Raw genomic sequence first — 14,514 nt, forward strand, 5'->3', positions numbered from 1 at the left:
TCATTAATGTAGAACATTGTACCTCTAGAAGTCCCAGAAAGGAAACATCCTTCAAGGATCCAAGCTGTGATTAGTTGGATTTCATCCCACTAATACAAGGAATGAATGAATTTTGAAATTGTCCTGAAATCCCTTCAGGAATTTAAGACCTTAAAACATTATACAATCAAGAGGTGTATTATAAATGTGGTTCAGGTCATGTCATATGTCTAAAATCTTGACCTTGAAAATGATCGGAGGGGAAGAAATCATATGTACTCTGACACTGCCTCTAGCAGCTGATGAGTCTGGATGAAAAAAGATTGCTAGCAGTCCTGAAGAAGGCTGCTGCATGGTTTCATATAGATTGACAGATTTCAAGGTGAGAAGGGACCATTATAATATAATCTGATCACCTGCATAACGCAAGGCATAGAGCCTCACTTGGTAACTTCCGCATCAAGCTCAGAATGTCTTCCTAAAATATATGCTATAACTCAAACAGATGATCAATCTTGAGTTAAAGAATTCAAGAGATGGAGAATCTACCATGTTCCTAGGTAAACTATTCCAGTGGTAAACTATTCCACCCTCACTATTCCACTTTATTTCTAGTCAATTCGTCTATCTTCTGCTTCTAACCATTTAAATCTCGTTATGTCTTTCACTGCTAGATTAAAGAGTCATCTATTTCCTGAAGAAGCTGTCAGCCATGCCAAATAAACACACTTGGGGGAGGTGATAATGCCCTGTTAAAAGGAAAAATTAAGTTATAAGGCAAAATTGTCTTGTCCAAGGTGCTACTCATCTCCTGCATCTTGTTGATTCAGAGAGCAGAATCACTTGAGAGTGCTTTCAGAGAAACTATGCCAGGATAAGAATAGCATGGCATGAGGTCTAAAAGTTACTTTATAAACTTTCTCCACTTCAGTGACTCTTTGCTGAAGGGTGTGCACATACCTCACCATTGCCCCGTATTTCACAGAGGAGACATTTGGAGAAAAAATGTAATTTCTTATCTTGGGCTTTGGGAGCAAGCTCCCATTGCTAAAATGCAGAACCTAATGATCTGATATTCCCACAGAGCTGACTCCCCCTTTGGGAACTCAGTGAAAGATCAGGTCTAGTGTAGGGTTGTTTGTTTATTTTAAAAATATTAGATATTGAATGTCTCCAGCAAATACATTTGGTGGAACAGTTTGAGTCAAATGGATGAAAATTGCAAAGATCTCCCCCGCTCAAAATGCATAGGTACAAATTTTGTTTAACCCTAAATTCAACCTGGGGGTGTTGATGTAATTGTGTTTGCAAACTCATGTTACCACATAATGTTAAGGTGCAATACCAGTTTAGCTAATTCTGCTGGGATGGTCACATAGATGCTAGGAGCTTGCTCTTGCTGTATAACATCTCTTTAAGAGCACCGCTTCTCCATGAAGCCAGCCCCTTCTAGACACCAGAAATCTGAAAACTTCTGGGATGGCACTATAATAAGATGACATCACAGTACAAATGTCAGCCAATTGTGACACGGTATATGTCTTTGGTTGGGGAAATTAATGCAAGCTGGGAATTCTTTGATTGTAACATCATTAGTTCTTTATCGCTAAGAAAAGGATTAAGAAAACAAATTGGTTTCACTTTGAATTTCTTGCATGCTTAGGTTAATAAAGTACAAAGGTCATCATAAGAAGTTATTGATAAAGCTAAGGCTCAGACTGTTAAAAATAACTATTTATGGCACAGCTTGTGGGACACAAATCTAACAATCCAATTAACTCATAAACCATGATAGACCCTCCTCCCGCCCATGCCCCTTCACTGAAAGGGAGTGCAAGGGTTACAGCATTCTGCTCTGTGCCACCATAGATATCCCTCTTACACCTGGGTTGTTCCTCCATGGGGAGATCTGTTAGCTTTCTAGTACCTGTATGCTGGCTTACAGGCCAGGGCTGTGGGAAGCCCTAGAATTGGGGCCAGAGAGTGGCTTGTCTAGCAGGAAAATCCAAAAGCTCCAAATTCCTGGTCTTACCCAGATGCTAAGATCTATATTCAAGAGAGATGGTAAAAAATACACTTCTGAAATCATACATGAAGCACTGTATCTGTAAAATGAGGATGGAGAAAAATAAAACCAAGATAATAAGAGTTATTATTTAGTATTAAAACTAGCCCCAGCAGATTTTCTCACCCTGAAGCTCTAGCAATGATTTGTAGCTCAAGAAAGTAAACAATAAGAGAACACAACATTCTATTTAAAAAGAGAAAGAGACAGAGATCCCTGTAAGTATTCCCAGATAAAACTATTTCTCTTCAAAATTTCCATTAATAGAAGAAAGGATTAAAATGAAGGGGAAACGCTTTTGTGCAGTTGAGGCTTTCTCCCTTGTACTGGGCATGCTCCAGCTGACTGCTTATAAAGCCAGGTTGTTCTGCCACACCACAGATTAAAGGAAACTTTGAGGAGGGAGTCATTAAATGGAGGACTCCTTTAGCCAGGAGTTTCCAAGAGAATTAGATATTTCCCCTTTTGAAAGGTAAGTTTAGCAACATTATTTCACTCTTCTAACAGTTTCTTCTATTACAAGACTCTGTTACATTTAAGGGTAACCTCTGACACTTATTCTAGAAAGGGAGGATAGTAACTTACAAAATTCTCCAATGAAAAATAGTGTGGCTTAAAGTCCCAAGAGAGGAAGCAGCAAGAAAGTTATTGCTGGACAAGACTTGCTAAGCAGTCCTGTTTCAGCATTAGAGGGGGAAAGAAAAATAACTTTCTCTTAAAAGCAAATGATATTGCCTGTAAGTACTAACCACCAAATATGATCCATCTTTTAGACCCTGCTGCTCCCCACACATACAGCTTTCCTTATTTCTTTAATTTGCTGCTTTATTTAATTAGTGCCCATAGACATTGTCATGGGAATATTGCTTCCACTCAAAGCCTTTGCTTGACCCTGTAGACGTTACTCATGTGGTTAGTCCTTTTGCTCTGTCTTCACTTGAGCTTCCTCCCTCTCCTTTCCTGTGAAACTGCCCACTCAGAAGATCACAAAAGTAATCTTTCTTTCCATATCTATGATCTGTTCTCTATGCTCATTCTCCTTCATCTCTCTAGTGCAGTGGTTCCCAAACTAGGGTTTGTGAAATGTTACAGGGGGTTATCGGGGAGGAATTCCCTAATGGCAGACAGAGCTGTCCCTAGGGACTCTGGGCAGCATGGGGCCAGCAGCTTCCAAGAGCTAAGCAGATCAAAGCAAGCATATCTATCACACTGAGAAGATTTAAACTTCAAGACTCCTTATAAGAAATGGAAAGGGAGGTGGATATTTTTTGCTGTTTTTAAAATTAAATAGGCTGCTAGTATTGTTTTTATAATCATTATGAACAAATTTAAGCTTTGTTGTAATGTGTGTTTTGCCTGGACTGCTCAAGACCTGAATGCTTGTGTAGAAGGAACTCTTTGAGCAGAGGGATAGCTCAGTGGTTTGAGCATTGGCCTGCTAAACCCAGTGTTGTGAGTTCAGTTCTTGAGGAGGACCACTTAGGGATCTGAGGCAAAAATCGGTACTTGGTCCTGCTAGTGAAGGCAGGGGGCTGGACTTGATGACCTTTCAAGGTCCCTTCTAGTTCTACAAGAGAGGTATATCTCCATATATTTATTTATCTTTGTGCTGTTTCACAGCTGATACTCCTTTGTGAAACATATAAGACAAGGCTCCTAACAGGTGTATTCAAAGTGATACAAGCTACGAAAGTGAGATCTAGGAAGAGTGTTGCCATTTTCATGTAACCCTTCTGCCCGTCAGAGTTGGCAGCAACAAGGGCCGGGTTCAGTGTCTAGGGGTTTTGTTTTAATAACACAATGCAAAACCAGCTCGAGCCCCCACCCAGTGACCTGGGACAATTACATACCAACCCCCTGGGTGCCTCTAAGAGGCAATACTTCCCCTCTCGCAAGCACTGAGTCCGAGTGTAGCAAAAGCCTTTTAATAAAGGAGGAAAAAACAATGCGGCATTATCTTGGGGAAACACCACAAACTGAATTCATAACACAAACCATGAGCAAAAGACCCACCCCCAAGTTAATTTGGCAGTGTCCTTTTCCCCCTTAGGGTCCAGCAACCCAACAGTCAACCCACCCACAGTTTCTGACCTTGGTCAGTACCACCCCCAGAGTTCCGAAGTTCATCTGCAGAGTTTACCTCCCAGCCTGGGTGGAAGTGGGGGGGAGGTATGGAGGGCATCTTACATGCTCCGCTGCTTGGGTTGACAGCAGAGTGCCATGCCTCTCCATGGGGTTCTGCTGCAATCTTCACCACCAGCTGCGCCTCTCCACCAGTTGTCCTGCTGGCCACTCCGCTCTGCTCTCCGCCAGCCACCCGGCTATCTGCTCCGCTCTGCTCCACTCGCCGTCCTGCTATCCGCTCCACCAACTTGTCTTCAGGCTCTCCCCCCACTTAACACAGCACTTAGTAACTTCGGCTCTTTAGTGACTTCAGCTCTCAGTGAATTTAGCTGGTAGGGGAGCCTCGGTGCTGGTGCACCACTAGCCCAAAGTAAGTCTAATGCTTAGATCTAGGTATCAGTGATTTCAGCTCTATAGCATATAACAAGACTCCTAATGGAGTCAAAATTGGCTCTGTTATTACACACTGGAGAGAAGAAATATAAAAGTGGTGTTTAGGGGCCTACGCTACCAGGTACACATACCTATCCCCCACCTCTCTCAGTTCACTGGGCTTTGGAACCCATGTCCCTTGCCTCGTGAGTGCTGCTACGTAGAAGGCGAATCCCTCCATCATAAAATGCCAAGTACAGTTCTACTGTCCTTGATAACCAGGATAACAATGCTTTATTACTCCTGCCCCAATAACAGAGACTGGGGATCCCACAGCAGCCAAAGTGACCATTTGGGCAGGCAGTCCAACATGTTAGGCAGGGTGGGTGTGCCCATGCAAATGAGATCAGACGCTGATGTCCTTTTCCACAGCTCACCACCAGATGTCAGGGTAGCGCTCATTCTGACTGCTTACATTCTTAATGTAATAAAAATACTGTAATGATAAATAATAATAATAAATAGTGTGTAATAAGCATGTCATAAAAACAAATTTTATATTTCCAAGATCACTGCTTTATTCTCAGGTAAAGGAGAAAATCCCTGGAAATATTCATTTTTAATAGGGGGTTCACGAGACTTGACATTTTAGTGAAAGGGGTTCACAGGTTGTTAAGGTTTGGGAACCACTGCTCTAGTGCTTACGAACTTCATGAGAGCCTCTCTTTTTTGGACATCTGTAGCTGTGTCCTTTCTTTCTTCATTTTCTGTGTTGCTGATGACTCCTTTAACACTATTTTTGAAAAATCCTTTTCTTCTTCCCTGTCCCTTTTTGCTGATGTTCCCAGGGGTTGGGTTTTCATTCTTTTACTTTTTTCTTCTTTACACTAACTCTTGGCTGAGTCTATTATAAGCTTTATGCTATAATGAGATGTAATTCTTCTTTTCCACCCTTGACTATGTTCACGTCTTTTCTATGTCTTTCTGATATGGGTGTCCTGCTGCTTCCTTAAAGAAAAACAGGTCAGAAATTGAACATATCTGTCCTCCACAACTTTCTCCCTGCTTTCTTTCTCCGCTTCTGTTGACAACTCTGTCACCTCCATGTCATGCCCCTTCACTAAACCTCTCTGTCTGTACAACATTGTAGTTCCTGCACAGCTCTGCTCCTGTCCATGCTTCATTTTCTGTAGCTCCCCATGTTCTTGCTTGCTCTTCTCACATTCTCACCCTTTGTCTGCTCATGTCACCCATCTTCATGACACTTTCCAAGCTTCTCCTTTCACCTAGAATGATATCTCTCTTTTTTGTATGCCAAGCATCCTTACTTCCTTCTTCAACTTTTCCTCAAAATCCACCTTTTTTACTTCTCACCATTTTTTACTATTATGCTTTTTCCTCCTCCCTTTTTACCCTATTTTAGTCTCTACTTAATATCAGAACTTAACATTTGCTTATTGTAGATTTCCCCACACAAAACTCTTCACCTGCAAGTTAAGGTCGCTAGACCCAAAGTGAAACATAAAAAGTTAGTAACTAAATCATTCAATACCCCTGCACTATGTTCAGCAGTTTCCCTTCTTACCCTCAACTATCTCCTTTCTACCAACCTCAGCCCACATATCTTTACCCTCAAACTCAACTGCTAACAGGCATCCTTGTCCACCTTTGTCCATGTTTATTGGTTATGGCTTCATGTGTTTTTGATGACTGATATAAAGTTGGTGTGTCTCTAATAAAGTACATTACACATTCTATGTTTGGTTTTCTATTGGTGTGTGGCGGATATGGTGTCATATTGCAAATATGGTTTTAAAATATTTTTCTGTAATGTGATCTATGTAGTTGATCTAAGGTTAATATTAAATTTTATGTGGAAATTGCATCATTGGAATCTGTGTGTGTGTGTGTGTGATAGGAGTTAAGGCTTCAGCTGAAGTCAGTGGAAACTGCAATGCTCTGAAAATCAGGCTCATGTTGGACACCCAAAATCTGTAGTTGTTTTTGAACATTTTATCTATAATGTTAACTCCTTCCTTCCCACCCAGTTTGGCATGTTAAGGAACCTCCATTAAATTATATAGGAAAATCTGAACATGACCTTGGCTTATGTTCCCCATTAGGATCCTGCTCCTGTATACCTACTGAGCTAGCAAAATGAGTCTCCTAAGTTACGAGGAGTCTGGTGGCACTTTAAAGACTAACAGATTTATGTGGGCATAAGCTTTTGTGGGTAAAAAACCCTGGGTGAAAGCTTATTCCCAAATAAATCTGTTAATCTTTAAGGTGCCACCAGACTCCTCATTGTTTTTGTGGATACAGACTAACACGGCTACCCCTCTGATGCTCGATCTCATAAGTTAGTTATGCAATGTTCTAAAAAAAAAATAGCCCTCATAACTTTTAAATATGCTGCCTTTTCATTATCACTGAATGTCCCTTAGCTCTCTTGTATTATGAAAAAAGGCATATAGGAGTCTCCTATAAGCAACTGAAAGCAGTCAGTTGGATTGAAAAGTGGTGTCCAGCCTGGGGCTTTGAGACTCTAAAAAATAGCCCTCAAGGGCAACAGTTAAGAAACTGTGTAATGGATACTAAATTGAAAATGTGTTCTCTGAGCTGTGCCCTGTGATTTTAAAAATTGTTAGTGATAGCGAATCCACTGCTTCCCTGCCAGACTACAGAAAGCTGAGGGATAGGGCTGCCTTAAGGTGTATGCACTATGTAAACCTGATCATAGGTTCTTGGAATCATGTAATTATATCAGACTCTCCACTTTCATTTAAAAACAGAAGATAAAGGGAAAGAAAATTGGTAAGTTTCCAGCCCTCATGGCCGGGAAGAAAAACTTGGAAATGTGAACCATGCATGATTGGTGTAGAGATGTAAACTCAGTCTGTAGACAGCCTTGAGAAGTGTACCCCATTCATTTCAATCTCTTCTTAATAAGACCCCAACTGCTCTGGGGAGCCCTGCCAACACCATTCCAACAGAGGACTCTGTCACAGAAGTGCACAGAAGGGTTGGCCTACCCCTACAGGCAAAAACACCTCAGATTCTGGAGTAAGAAGTGGGGAGCACCCCCACTGCTTCAGTGGCTCTGTCCCCTTAGCAGCTATTCATAGGAGAGGGAGAAAGGGATCCGGTACTGCTGCTGCTGTTCCTGCAGCATGTTGGGCATTCTGCCACATCTGGTGGTGGTGAGGAAACAGCATGGGGGCACAGATATTTGGGGGGAGGGCTCATCTTGTAGTATCTCAGAGGCCTCAATTTGTCTTAATCTGGCTCTCTCCAAGGAGGACTGGATACATGTTCCACTGGCTCTGCTTGAGCCTACGAGGAAGCACCTAGCAAAGAATGGTTTCCCCTCTCTTCTCTGTCCCCCTCCCCTCCATCAACCTGATCCACCCAGGAAGGGGGTGGGGAAAAGATAAGGTGAGAACCAACAATCAGTTATACCTACCTAATTCTCTGCCCCAGTGTGGGATTTGGCAGGCAGAGGGCTGCTCTAACTTGCATTGATTGGCTGTGATCCCACAAGGGACCAGAAAGCATTGGGGAATACAGGTCTGTCTCATCTTATGTGGGGGTTCCGTTCTGCGGTTAGCGCGTAAAGCGAAAACTGCATATAGCCAAAACCCCATTGAGTTCAATGGCAGGCGAAATTGCCCGCACTACAGGTATAGTATTAAAATTGTTGTTTTTCTCTTCCCCACCCCCCCTACCGCGTAAAGTTGAAATTGCACATGTTAAATGCGTGTAAGATGCGACAGACCTGTAGTAGCACTGCACTGTGTGGTGACTGTTCAGAGAGGGGGCATAGCAGCTGGCTGTGCTGACACCAAAGACCATTGATGTCTCTCCCCACATTAGGGAAATCCTCAGCATGGGATTTACTGTGGTTTCTGATCCCTCTGTGCCATCCATATGGTGCAAAGGGAGAAGAACCTTCCCCTAAATATTGTTGTCTCTTCCCCTCTTTGCAATAAAGGGGCTGAAAAGGTTGGGCACCATTGGTTTAGAAGGCGTCAAAAAGAAGTGGTCACATCTAATGTGGTTGCTGTCTGGGAACCAAGATTAGGCTCCTGAGCTGTGTGTGTTTAGATGGAATTTCTGAATTTATTGCACCACTTCACAAGTATGAAGCTGCCCCCAAGGCCTGTCTTATGCAGGAGGTAATGTTATCATTAGCTTTAACTGAGCAACCCTCAGTCCTAGGCTGCACTAGATATTAACTACACCATACCCCCTTCTCACCAGCTTCTACTTATCCACCTTTCTACTTGTATAGTATGAAATGAAGGGGTATCAGCATAGTGGAACTAAATGGTTCAGTCCGACACCAGTGAAGTCTGTAGTCTAGCTCATGCCTTTGGGTGATGCTGCTGTTACCCATTAGTAATTACACCTGTGGCTACTGGGATCTGATTTTAGAGGCGGTGGTTTCAGATGGAATATGGTACCTGGTAGTGTCTGGGTTTTGATGAATATCGTCATGGAAACAGTCTTTTCTCATGTGAATGAGAGAGTGTTAGATAGAATACGGTAAGGGGAACTGAGCGTAAGGAGGTCTTGTATGGTAAAGGAAATCCGAGATTCCCCTCCTATGGGGAGGATCCTATCTAGGTGGCATCTCTATGATACCGGATATTCCAGGGTTGAGCGGGTAGGTCTACGCTGCTTCTCTATGGTGGAACCGCCTTTGGCTGGGGGCTGCCGCTGTTGTGCGCTTGCGTGAGCCGGGCTGCCCCAGGCCGCCGTCCGATGCGGTGAGCGGAGCTAGCGGTAGCCGCGGCTCGCGGTGTGAAGAGTAGCGCGCGCCCGCCCCCCTTGGTCCGCTGCGCCGGGGGGGCTCGTGCGCCCCCTCCGCCCCCAGCTGCGCCACTGGCATCCCGGGGGCTACGGGGCGGCAAATGGTTGGGCCGGACGATGCCGGAGCTCAGGGCAGCGCAGCCTTGTTTCCCGCGGGCCGGCAAGATGAGGCGGCGGCGGCGGAGGAGGAGGCGGAGGAGGAGGACGGGGAGCGGGATGGAAGCCGGAGCCTGAGCGGGGGCTCGGGGCAGGAGGAGCTGTTGCTGCAGCGGTACCTGGCCGGGAAGGTCGGCCCCACCGCGCCTGCGGGGCTGGGCTGCAAGTGCTGCCCGGAGAGACCCCCCAACGGGGCCGCCTGTGTCCTGGGCCCCCACGGGAGAATGACCAATGGGGACGCCGGCTTCCTGCTGCAGCCGGAGGAGCCGCCTGCTTGGGCCGTGCGGACTGACCCGGGGCCCCAGGAGGAGGAAATGAGACTGCCCAATGGGGGCTTCCCTCACTTCCTCCCCGATCCCCAGCCGGAGCCGGGGGACGGCGCGGGCCGGGCCAGCCCGCCGGCGGGGGCCGCCCTCGAAGAGCCTCTGAGAAGTTGTTGCTTGGGGCCCGATCCGGAGGGTGGCGCGGCGGTCGGTAGCCCCCCGCCGCCCCGCAGCGGAGCTGGGACTGAAAGCCCGTCAGAAGCCGCCGCCGGCGTTCGGACTCCCCGGGACTGCAGCGACGGGGCTGCTGCGGCGGGAACCCTTTGCCCGGCGCCTCTGGGCTTCATAGACATTAACCTGAATTCCCGCAACACCTACGAAGTGAACCGGCGCCGAAGCGCCCCGGAGCATCTGCCGCATGGGGGGACACCGGCCACCGCCCCGGCCCCTCCCCAGGAGCCGACGGACAAAACCAAGAGAATCGCTATCCCTGGCAGCAGCAGCGGCATCGCCGACTTCATTACAAGGTGAGATCGTGTTACTGGGTCGGGAGCGATACTGACCTTCCTAGCTGGGGAGGGGGAAGGAAAGGACACTGCCCCCGTGCCTGGGAGAACAGGGACAGCAGTGAGCTGATGTTGGGTGAAATAAACTTCAAAAATAGCGTTAGTCTGTGCAGAGATCCTCCCAAGGTGACTTGATGCTGTGCTGTCCTACCTATTTCACTAAGGGCAGGTCTATACTACCTGCCTGAATCGGGGGGGGGGGGGGGGGGTATCGATCTCTCGGGGATCAAATTATCGCGTCTTGTCGGGACGCGACAATCGATCCCTGAATCGACGCTTGTACTCCACCAGTGGAGGTAGGAGGAAGGGCCGTCGATGGGGAGCCGCGGAGGTTGATTTGCCGCCGTCCTCACAGCGGGGTAAGTCGGCTCTGATGCGTCGAATTTGCGTATCTTAAATCTTAACCCCACCCCACCCCCCCACCCCCGGTACTGAGGACGTAGCCTAAGGCTTCCTGAAACTAGCACTGGGAACTGTGACCTGACTCCCCCACCCCCAAGTGCCCCACTCAGCTTTTAAGCATAAAGACCATTTAAATGCCAAGAGTAATGTTCAGTAACACTGATAACGTTAGCATGCATCTGACGAAGTGGGCATTCACCCACGAAAGCTTATGCTCCAATACATCTGTTAGTCTTAAAGGTGCCACAGGACCCTCTGTTGCTTTTTACAGATGCAGACTAACACGGCTCCCCCTCTGATACTTAACGTTAGCATTAACTTCCATAGGATTGTGTGCAGAACTTGAGTATCCACTATCCCTGCCAGCCAGAGAGAGGCTGGCTGTGCACTTGGGAGGGAATCTAAGAACACTGAGTCCTCCTGTACACTACAGACATATTTCAGTTAAAAGTACCTTGCTGTGGGATGTGGAAAATCCAGACCCCTGGGCAACATAGTTACACTGACTTGGTGGACATAGCTACCGGGTGGGGTACCAACACGGACTGGAGAAGCTCTCTTTAACATAGGTAGTGTCTTCACTAAGCACTACAGCAGCTGTTGCAATGCTGTAAGTATAGATATGCCCTTTAAGACAGTTTTGGAACTCCAGACTATGAGTGTGTTGACTTCAAAACTGAAGACTGCAGCAGATGTGAAGGTAGTTACAGCAGCAGCGTGATACATGTTAACTTAATAGCCACAGGTCTCTGGAGAATATTTTGGAATAAAATAAACTTTTCTGGTTTTGAAAATTGCTGTCAAAATACTATGACTGTTATCATAGTTTTCTGCTCCTCAGTAACTTTCAATCAAAGAGCTATGGGACTTAATTGAACATGTGATAAAGAAACGGCAGCTTTTCATTCATAAGCAGAGCATGAAAATTGTACAAGCCACCAATTAGCTTGAATGCTAAGCCTGTTTGGAGTAAATTTGAAGGAAAGAACTTTGAAAGGCAGAGCTGTTTAATTCTGGGGTCTCTCCTGTATAATGCAGGGTTAATGTGCCTCAATGGACACAGCCTATCCTGTGATAGATCATGGTTATTTACCTACACTCTCACTCTTCTCTATATTGTTCTCTTTCCCTATATTGTCTTCATTTTCTTCCGCCCTTTCCCCGCCCCCTTTATATCTTTCTTTTCTCCAAAATCAGTCTCAGGTATAAGTATATACAATCTCTCACATCCAGTTAACTAATACAGTCTTCTCACGCACAAGGTTTGGAAAACTTACAAGAAATCAGATAGAGTAAACCCACTAGCCGAAGATTGATATGAAAGATGAGTTTCACTCTGCAGAGACAATGGCCCAAGTGAGAAGCAGACTTTCCCTTGCTGCAGCTGCTGGGAAAGGGGAAGGTGCTTGGATTCCTACTGGATGCTATCTCTGGATTCTGCTTTGGAGTTATCTTCAAGCTAGTATCTGCCTGATAAATTTGGAGTTTGTCATCATTTCTAAAGAGCCTCCTGACTGCTTCATGGATGGATTGAGGGAGGTGTCTACCAGTTTCCTGTCTACTGCGATAGGAGTGTGTGGTGCTCTGCTCTGTCCCTTCTTTGCTTTTGTGTCATTTTTTTGTCTCCAGTACTCTATGCTGCCCTGCCTCATTTTTTTGAGTACTCCAAATTAATAACTCCAGTTCTTGTTGTTTATTGCTTTCCAAAGTAGTAGCCGAGTAACACTGAGTAGTCTGCTGGGAAACAGTGAAGACTGACAAGGCTAAATCCAGGTCTGTGCTACAAACTTTCGCCAGTATACTAATGTTGGGTGTGGGGAAGATGACTTTTATTCCTTCCAATACTTCTTTTCTGGCAAACCATCCTGAGGCAGATGCGGTTATGTACTGGCTTAAGTGTTTTTTGCCATTACAGCTTATTTTACTTGAGGAACCTGTGTACTATACTGGCAAAAACATTCTTTTCCTGATCCAGCAAACTCTCCTAGAGTAGATGTTATAGCTATACTGGCAAACCTTTTCTAGTATAGACCTACGTTTCCATTTTGCTGCAGTTTGGAGAAGCCCTACTAAAGACATTGGAGTGGTCTGCCTGCAGATTTTCTGAGAGGACAACACAACAATAATTTTACAATTTGCCTACATGAAGCAGCAATTTGCACTATGGGGGTATGATTTCTAAAGTGTACTAACTGGTCTGGGCGGACCTTACCACATAGCATCAAGTTTCCTAGTGTGCTTTAACGTAGTGCTCAACACCACTATGTTAAAGCACATTAGGGAACTTTTAGCTTGAACAAGCAGGGTTTGCCCAGACCAGTTAATGTGTTTTAGAAAGCAGACCCCTTGCTGCTCTGTGTAAGACAAGCCCGTATGCTCCTTTTGTGTGTTGTAGGTTATCTTTGCAACTTTAGAGGCTAGAAACCCTTCCCTCCCCAAATCTCCCCCCCCCCACATTTTTTAAGCGTTTAAATATTGCAGCTGGGACTGTTAAAGTTGCCCTATGAGTGAATCCTCAGTAGTGACAATGGAATCTCTTGTGAATCTTCTGAATAGATCATTGTATTACAATTAGCACAAAGTCATAAATGATGCTGGTACCAAACCTTTAAGTTGCTGTACTTGCAAACAATCCCAATTATGCATGCCTTGATTTCCACTGAAGGTGCTTTTTATAGAAGGGAGAATCACTTCTCTGTTCTTCCACTGTAGATTTGTATTAAAACTTGGACTTTTTCATTTTCCTACTTTACCCTGATTATGCCATCCTCTGTTTTATTTAATATGAGTCTAAAACATAGCTGCCTTTTGTTTTGTTTTTGGTAGAAGGCATTTAAATGCAAAAGAGGCAGCTGACTAGAGTAATAGGCCAGAAATAAGTGTTTCCTTCAGGCTTTTTGGTAAACATTCAATAAGGAAGGCATGCTAGAACTCAGACTGCCTTGTAAGTGTGACTACTTTCTGTTTGTAAGCTGAACACAACTCTGTGTTTAATCACAGAATCACTTCCTTAATTTCAATAGTCAGAACGTAGACCAGGGGTCGGCAACCTTTCAGAAGTGGTGTGCCGAGTCTTCGGTCATTCACTCTAATTTAAGGTTTCGCGTGCCAGTAATACATTTTAACGTTCTTAGAAGATCTCTTTCTATAATATATAACTAAACTATTGTTGTATGTAAAATAAATAAGGTTTTTAAAATGTTTAAGAAGCTTCATTTAAAATTAAATAAAATGCAGAGCCCCCGGACCAGTGGCCAGGACCCAGGCAGTGTGAGTACCACTGAAAATCAGCTCGCGTGCCTCCTTCGGTACCCGTGCCATAGATTGCCTACCCCTGACTTAGACTGTGACAATATTAACTTAAACTGAAACCTTAAATATCAAACCCAATGCCCATATGAGGGAGAAATTTGATCATCTGATCATTGTTAGTCTTGAAACCAAAGTCCCAATCTCTGCCAAGTACTGTCAAATCTATTTGCTATAGTGCTAATTTTTTCTTGAAAATAAGTTTTCACCATCTTTCTTGTTCTATCTTTATTTCCATTTTTCCCCAGCCAGCGGTGTGGGCCTCCTGTAGGACAAACATAGTAATTGAGGGGTTTGTTAGGACTGATGATCAGTGGGGCAGGGAAAATTGCATGTCCCCTGATCCACCTACCTCCACCTTGAATGTGTGTGTCTGATGCTATGGCCAAAGCTTCTTGAAAGCTACCTGCCTTCTCTTAGACCTTGTCTACTTAACAGGCACTGTCCTGCTATATAGTTACATCTG

General features: G+C 44.9%; 1 protein-coding gene across 2 annotated transcripts in view; it reads left to right on the forward strand.

Moving 5' to 3' along the window:
* The first annotated feature begins 9,263 nt into the window (after positions 1–9,263).
* Positions 9,264–14,514, forward strand: part of TBC1D12 (TBC1 domain family member 12) — an 85,836-nt gene continuing 80,585 nt past the window's right edge. For both annotated transcript variants that reach the window (XM_054033540.1, XM_054033539.1), the window contains exon 1: positions 9,264–10,298. In XM_054033540.1, coding sequence (XP_053889515.1) covers positions 9,454–10,298 — 845 coding nt within the window. In that variant the 5' untranslated portion in view covers positions 9,264–9,453. The remainder of the gene's footprint in view (positions 10,299–14,514) is intronic.

Source organism: Malaclemys terrapin, chromosome 7 (assembly GCF_027887155.1).
Source record: "Malaclemys terrapin pileata isolate rMalTer1 chromosome 7, rMalTer1.hap1, whole genome shotgun sequence".
NCBI lineage: Eukaryota > Metazoa > Chordata > Testudines > Emydidae > Malaclemys > Malaclemys terrapin.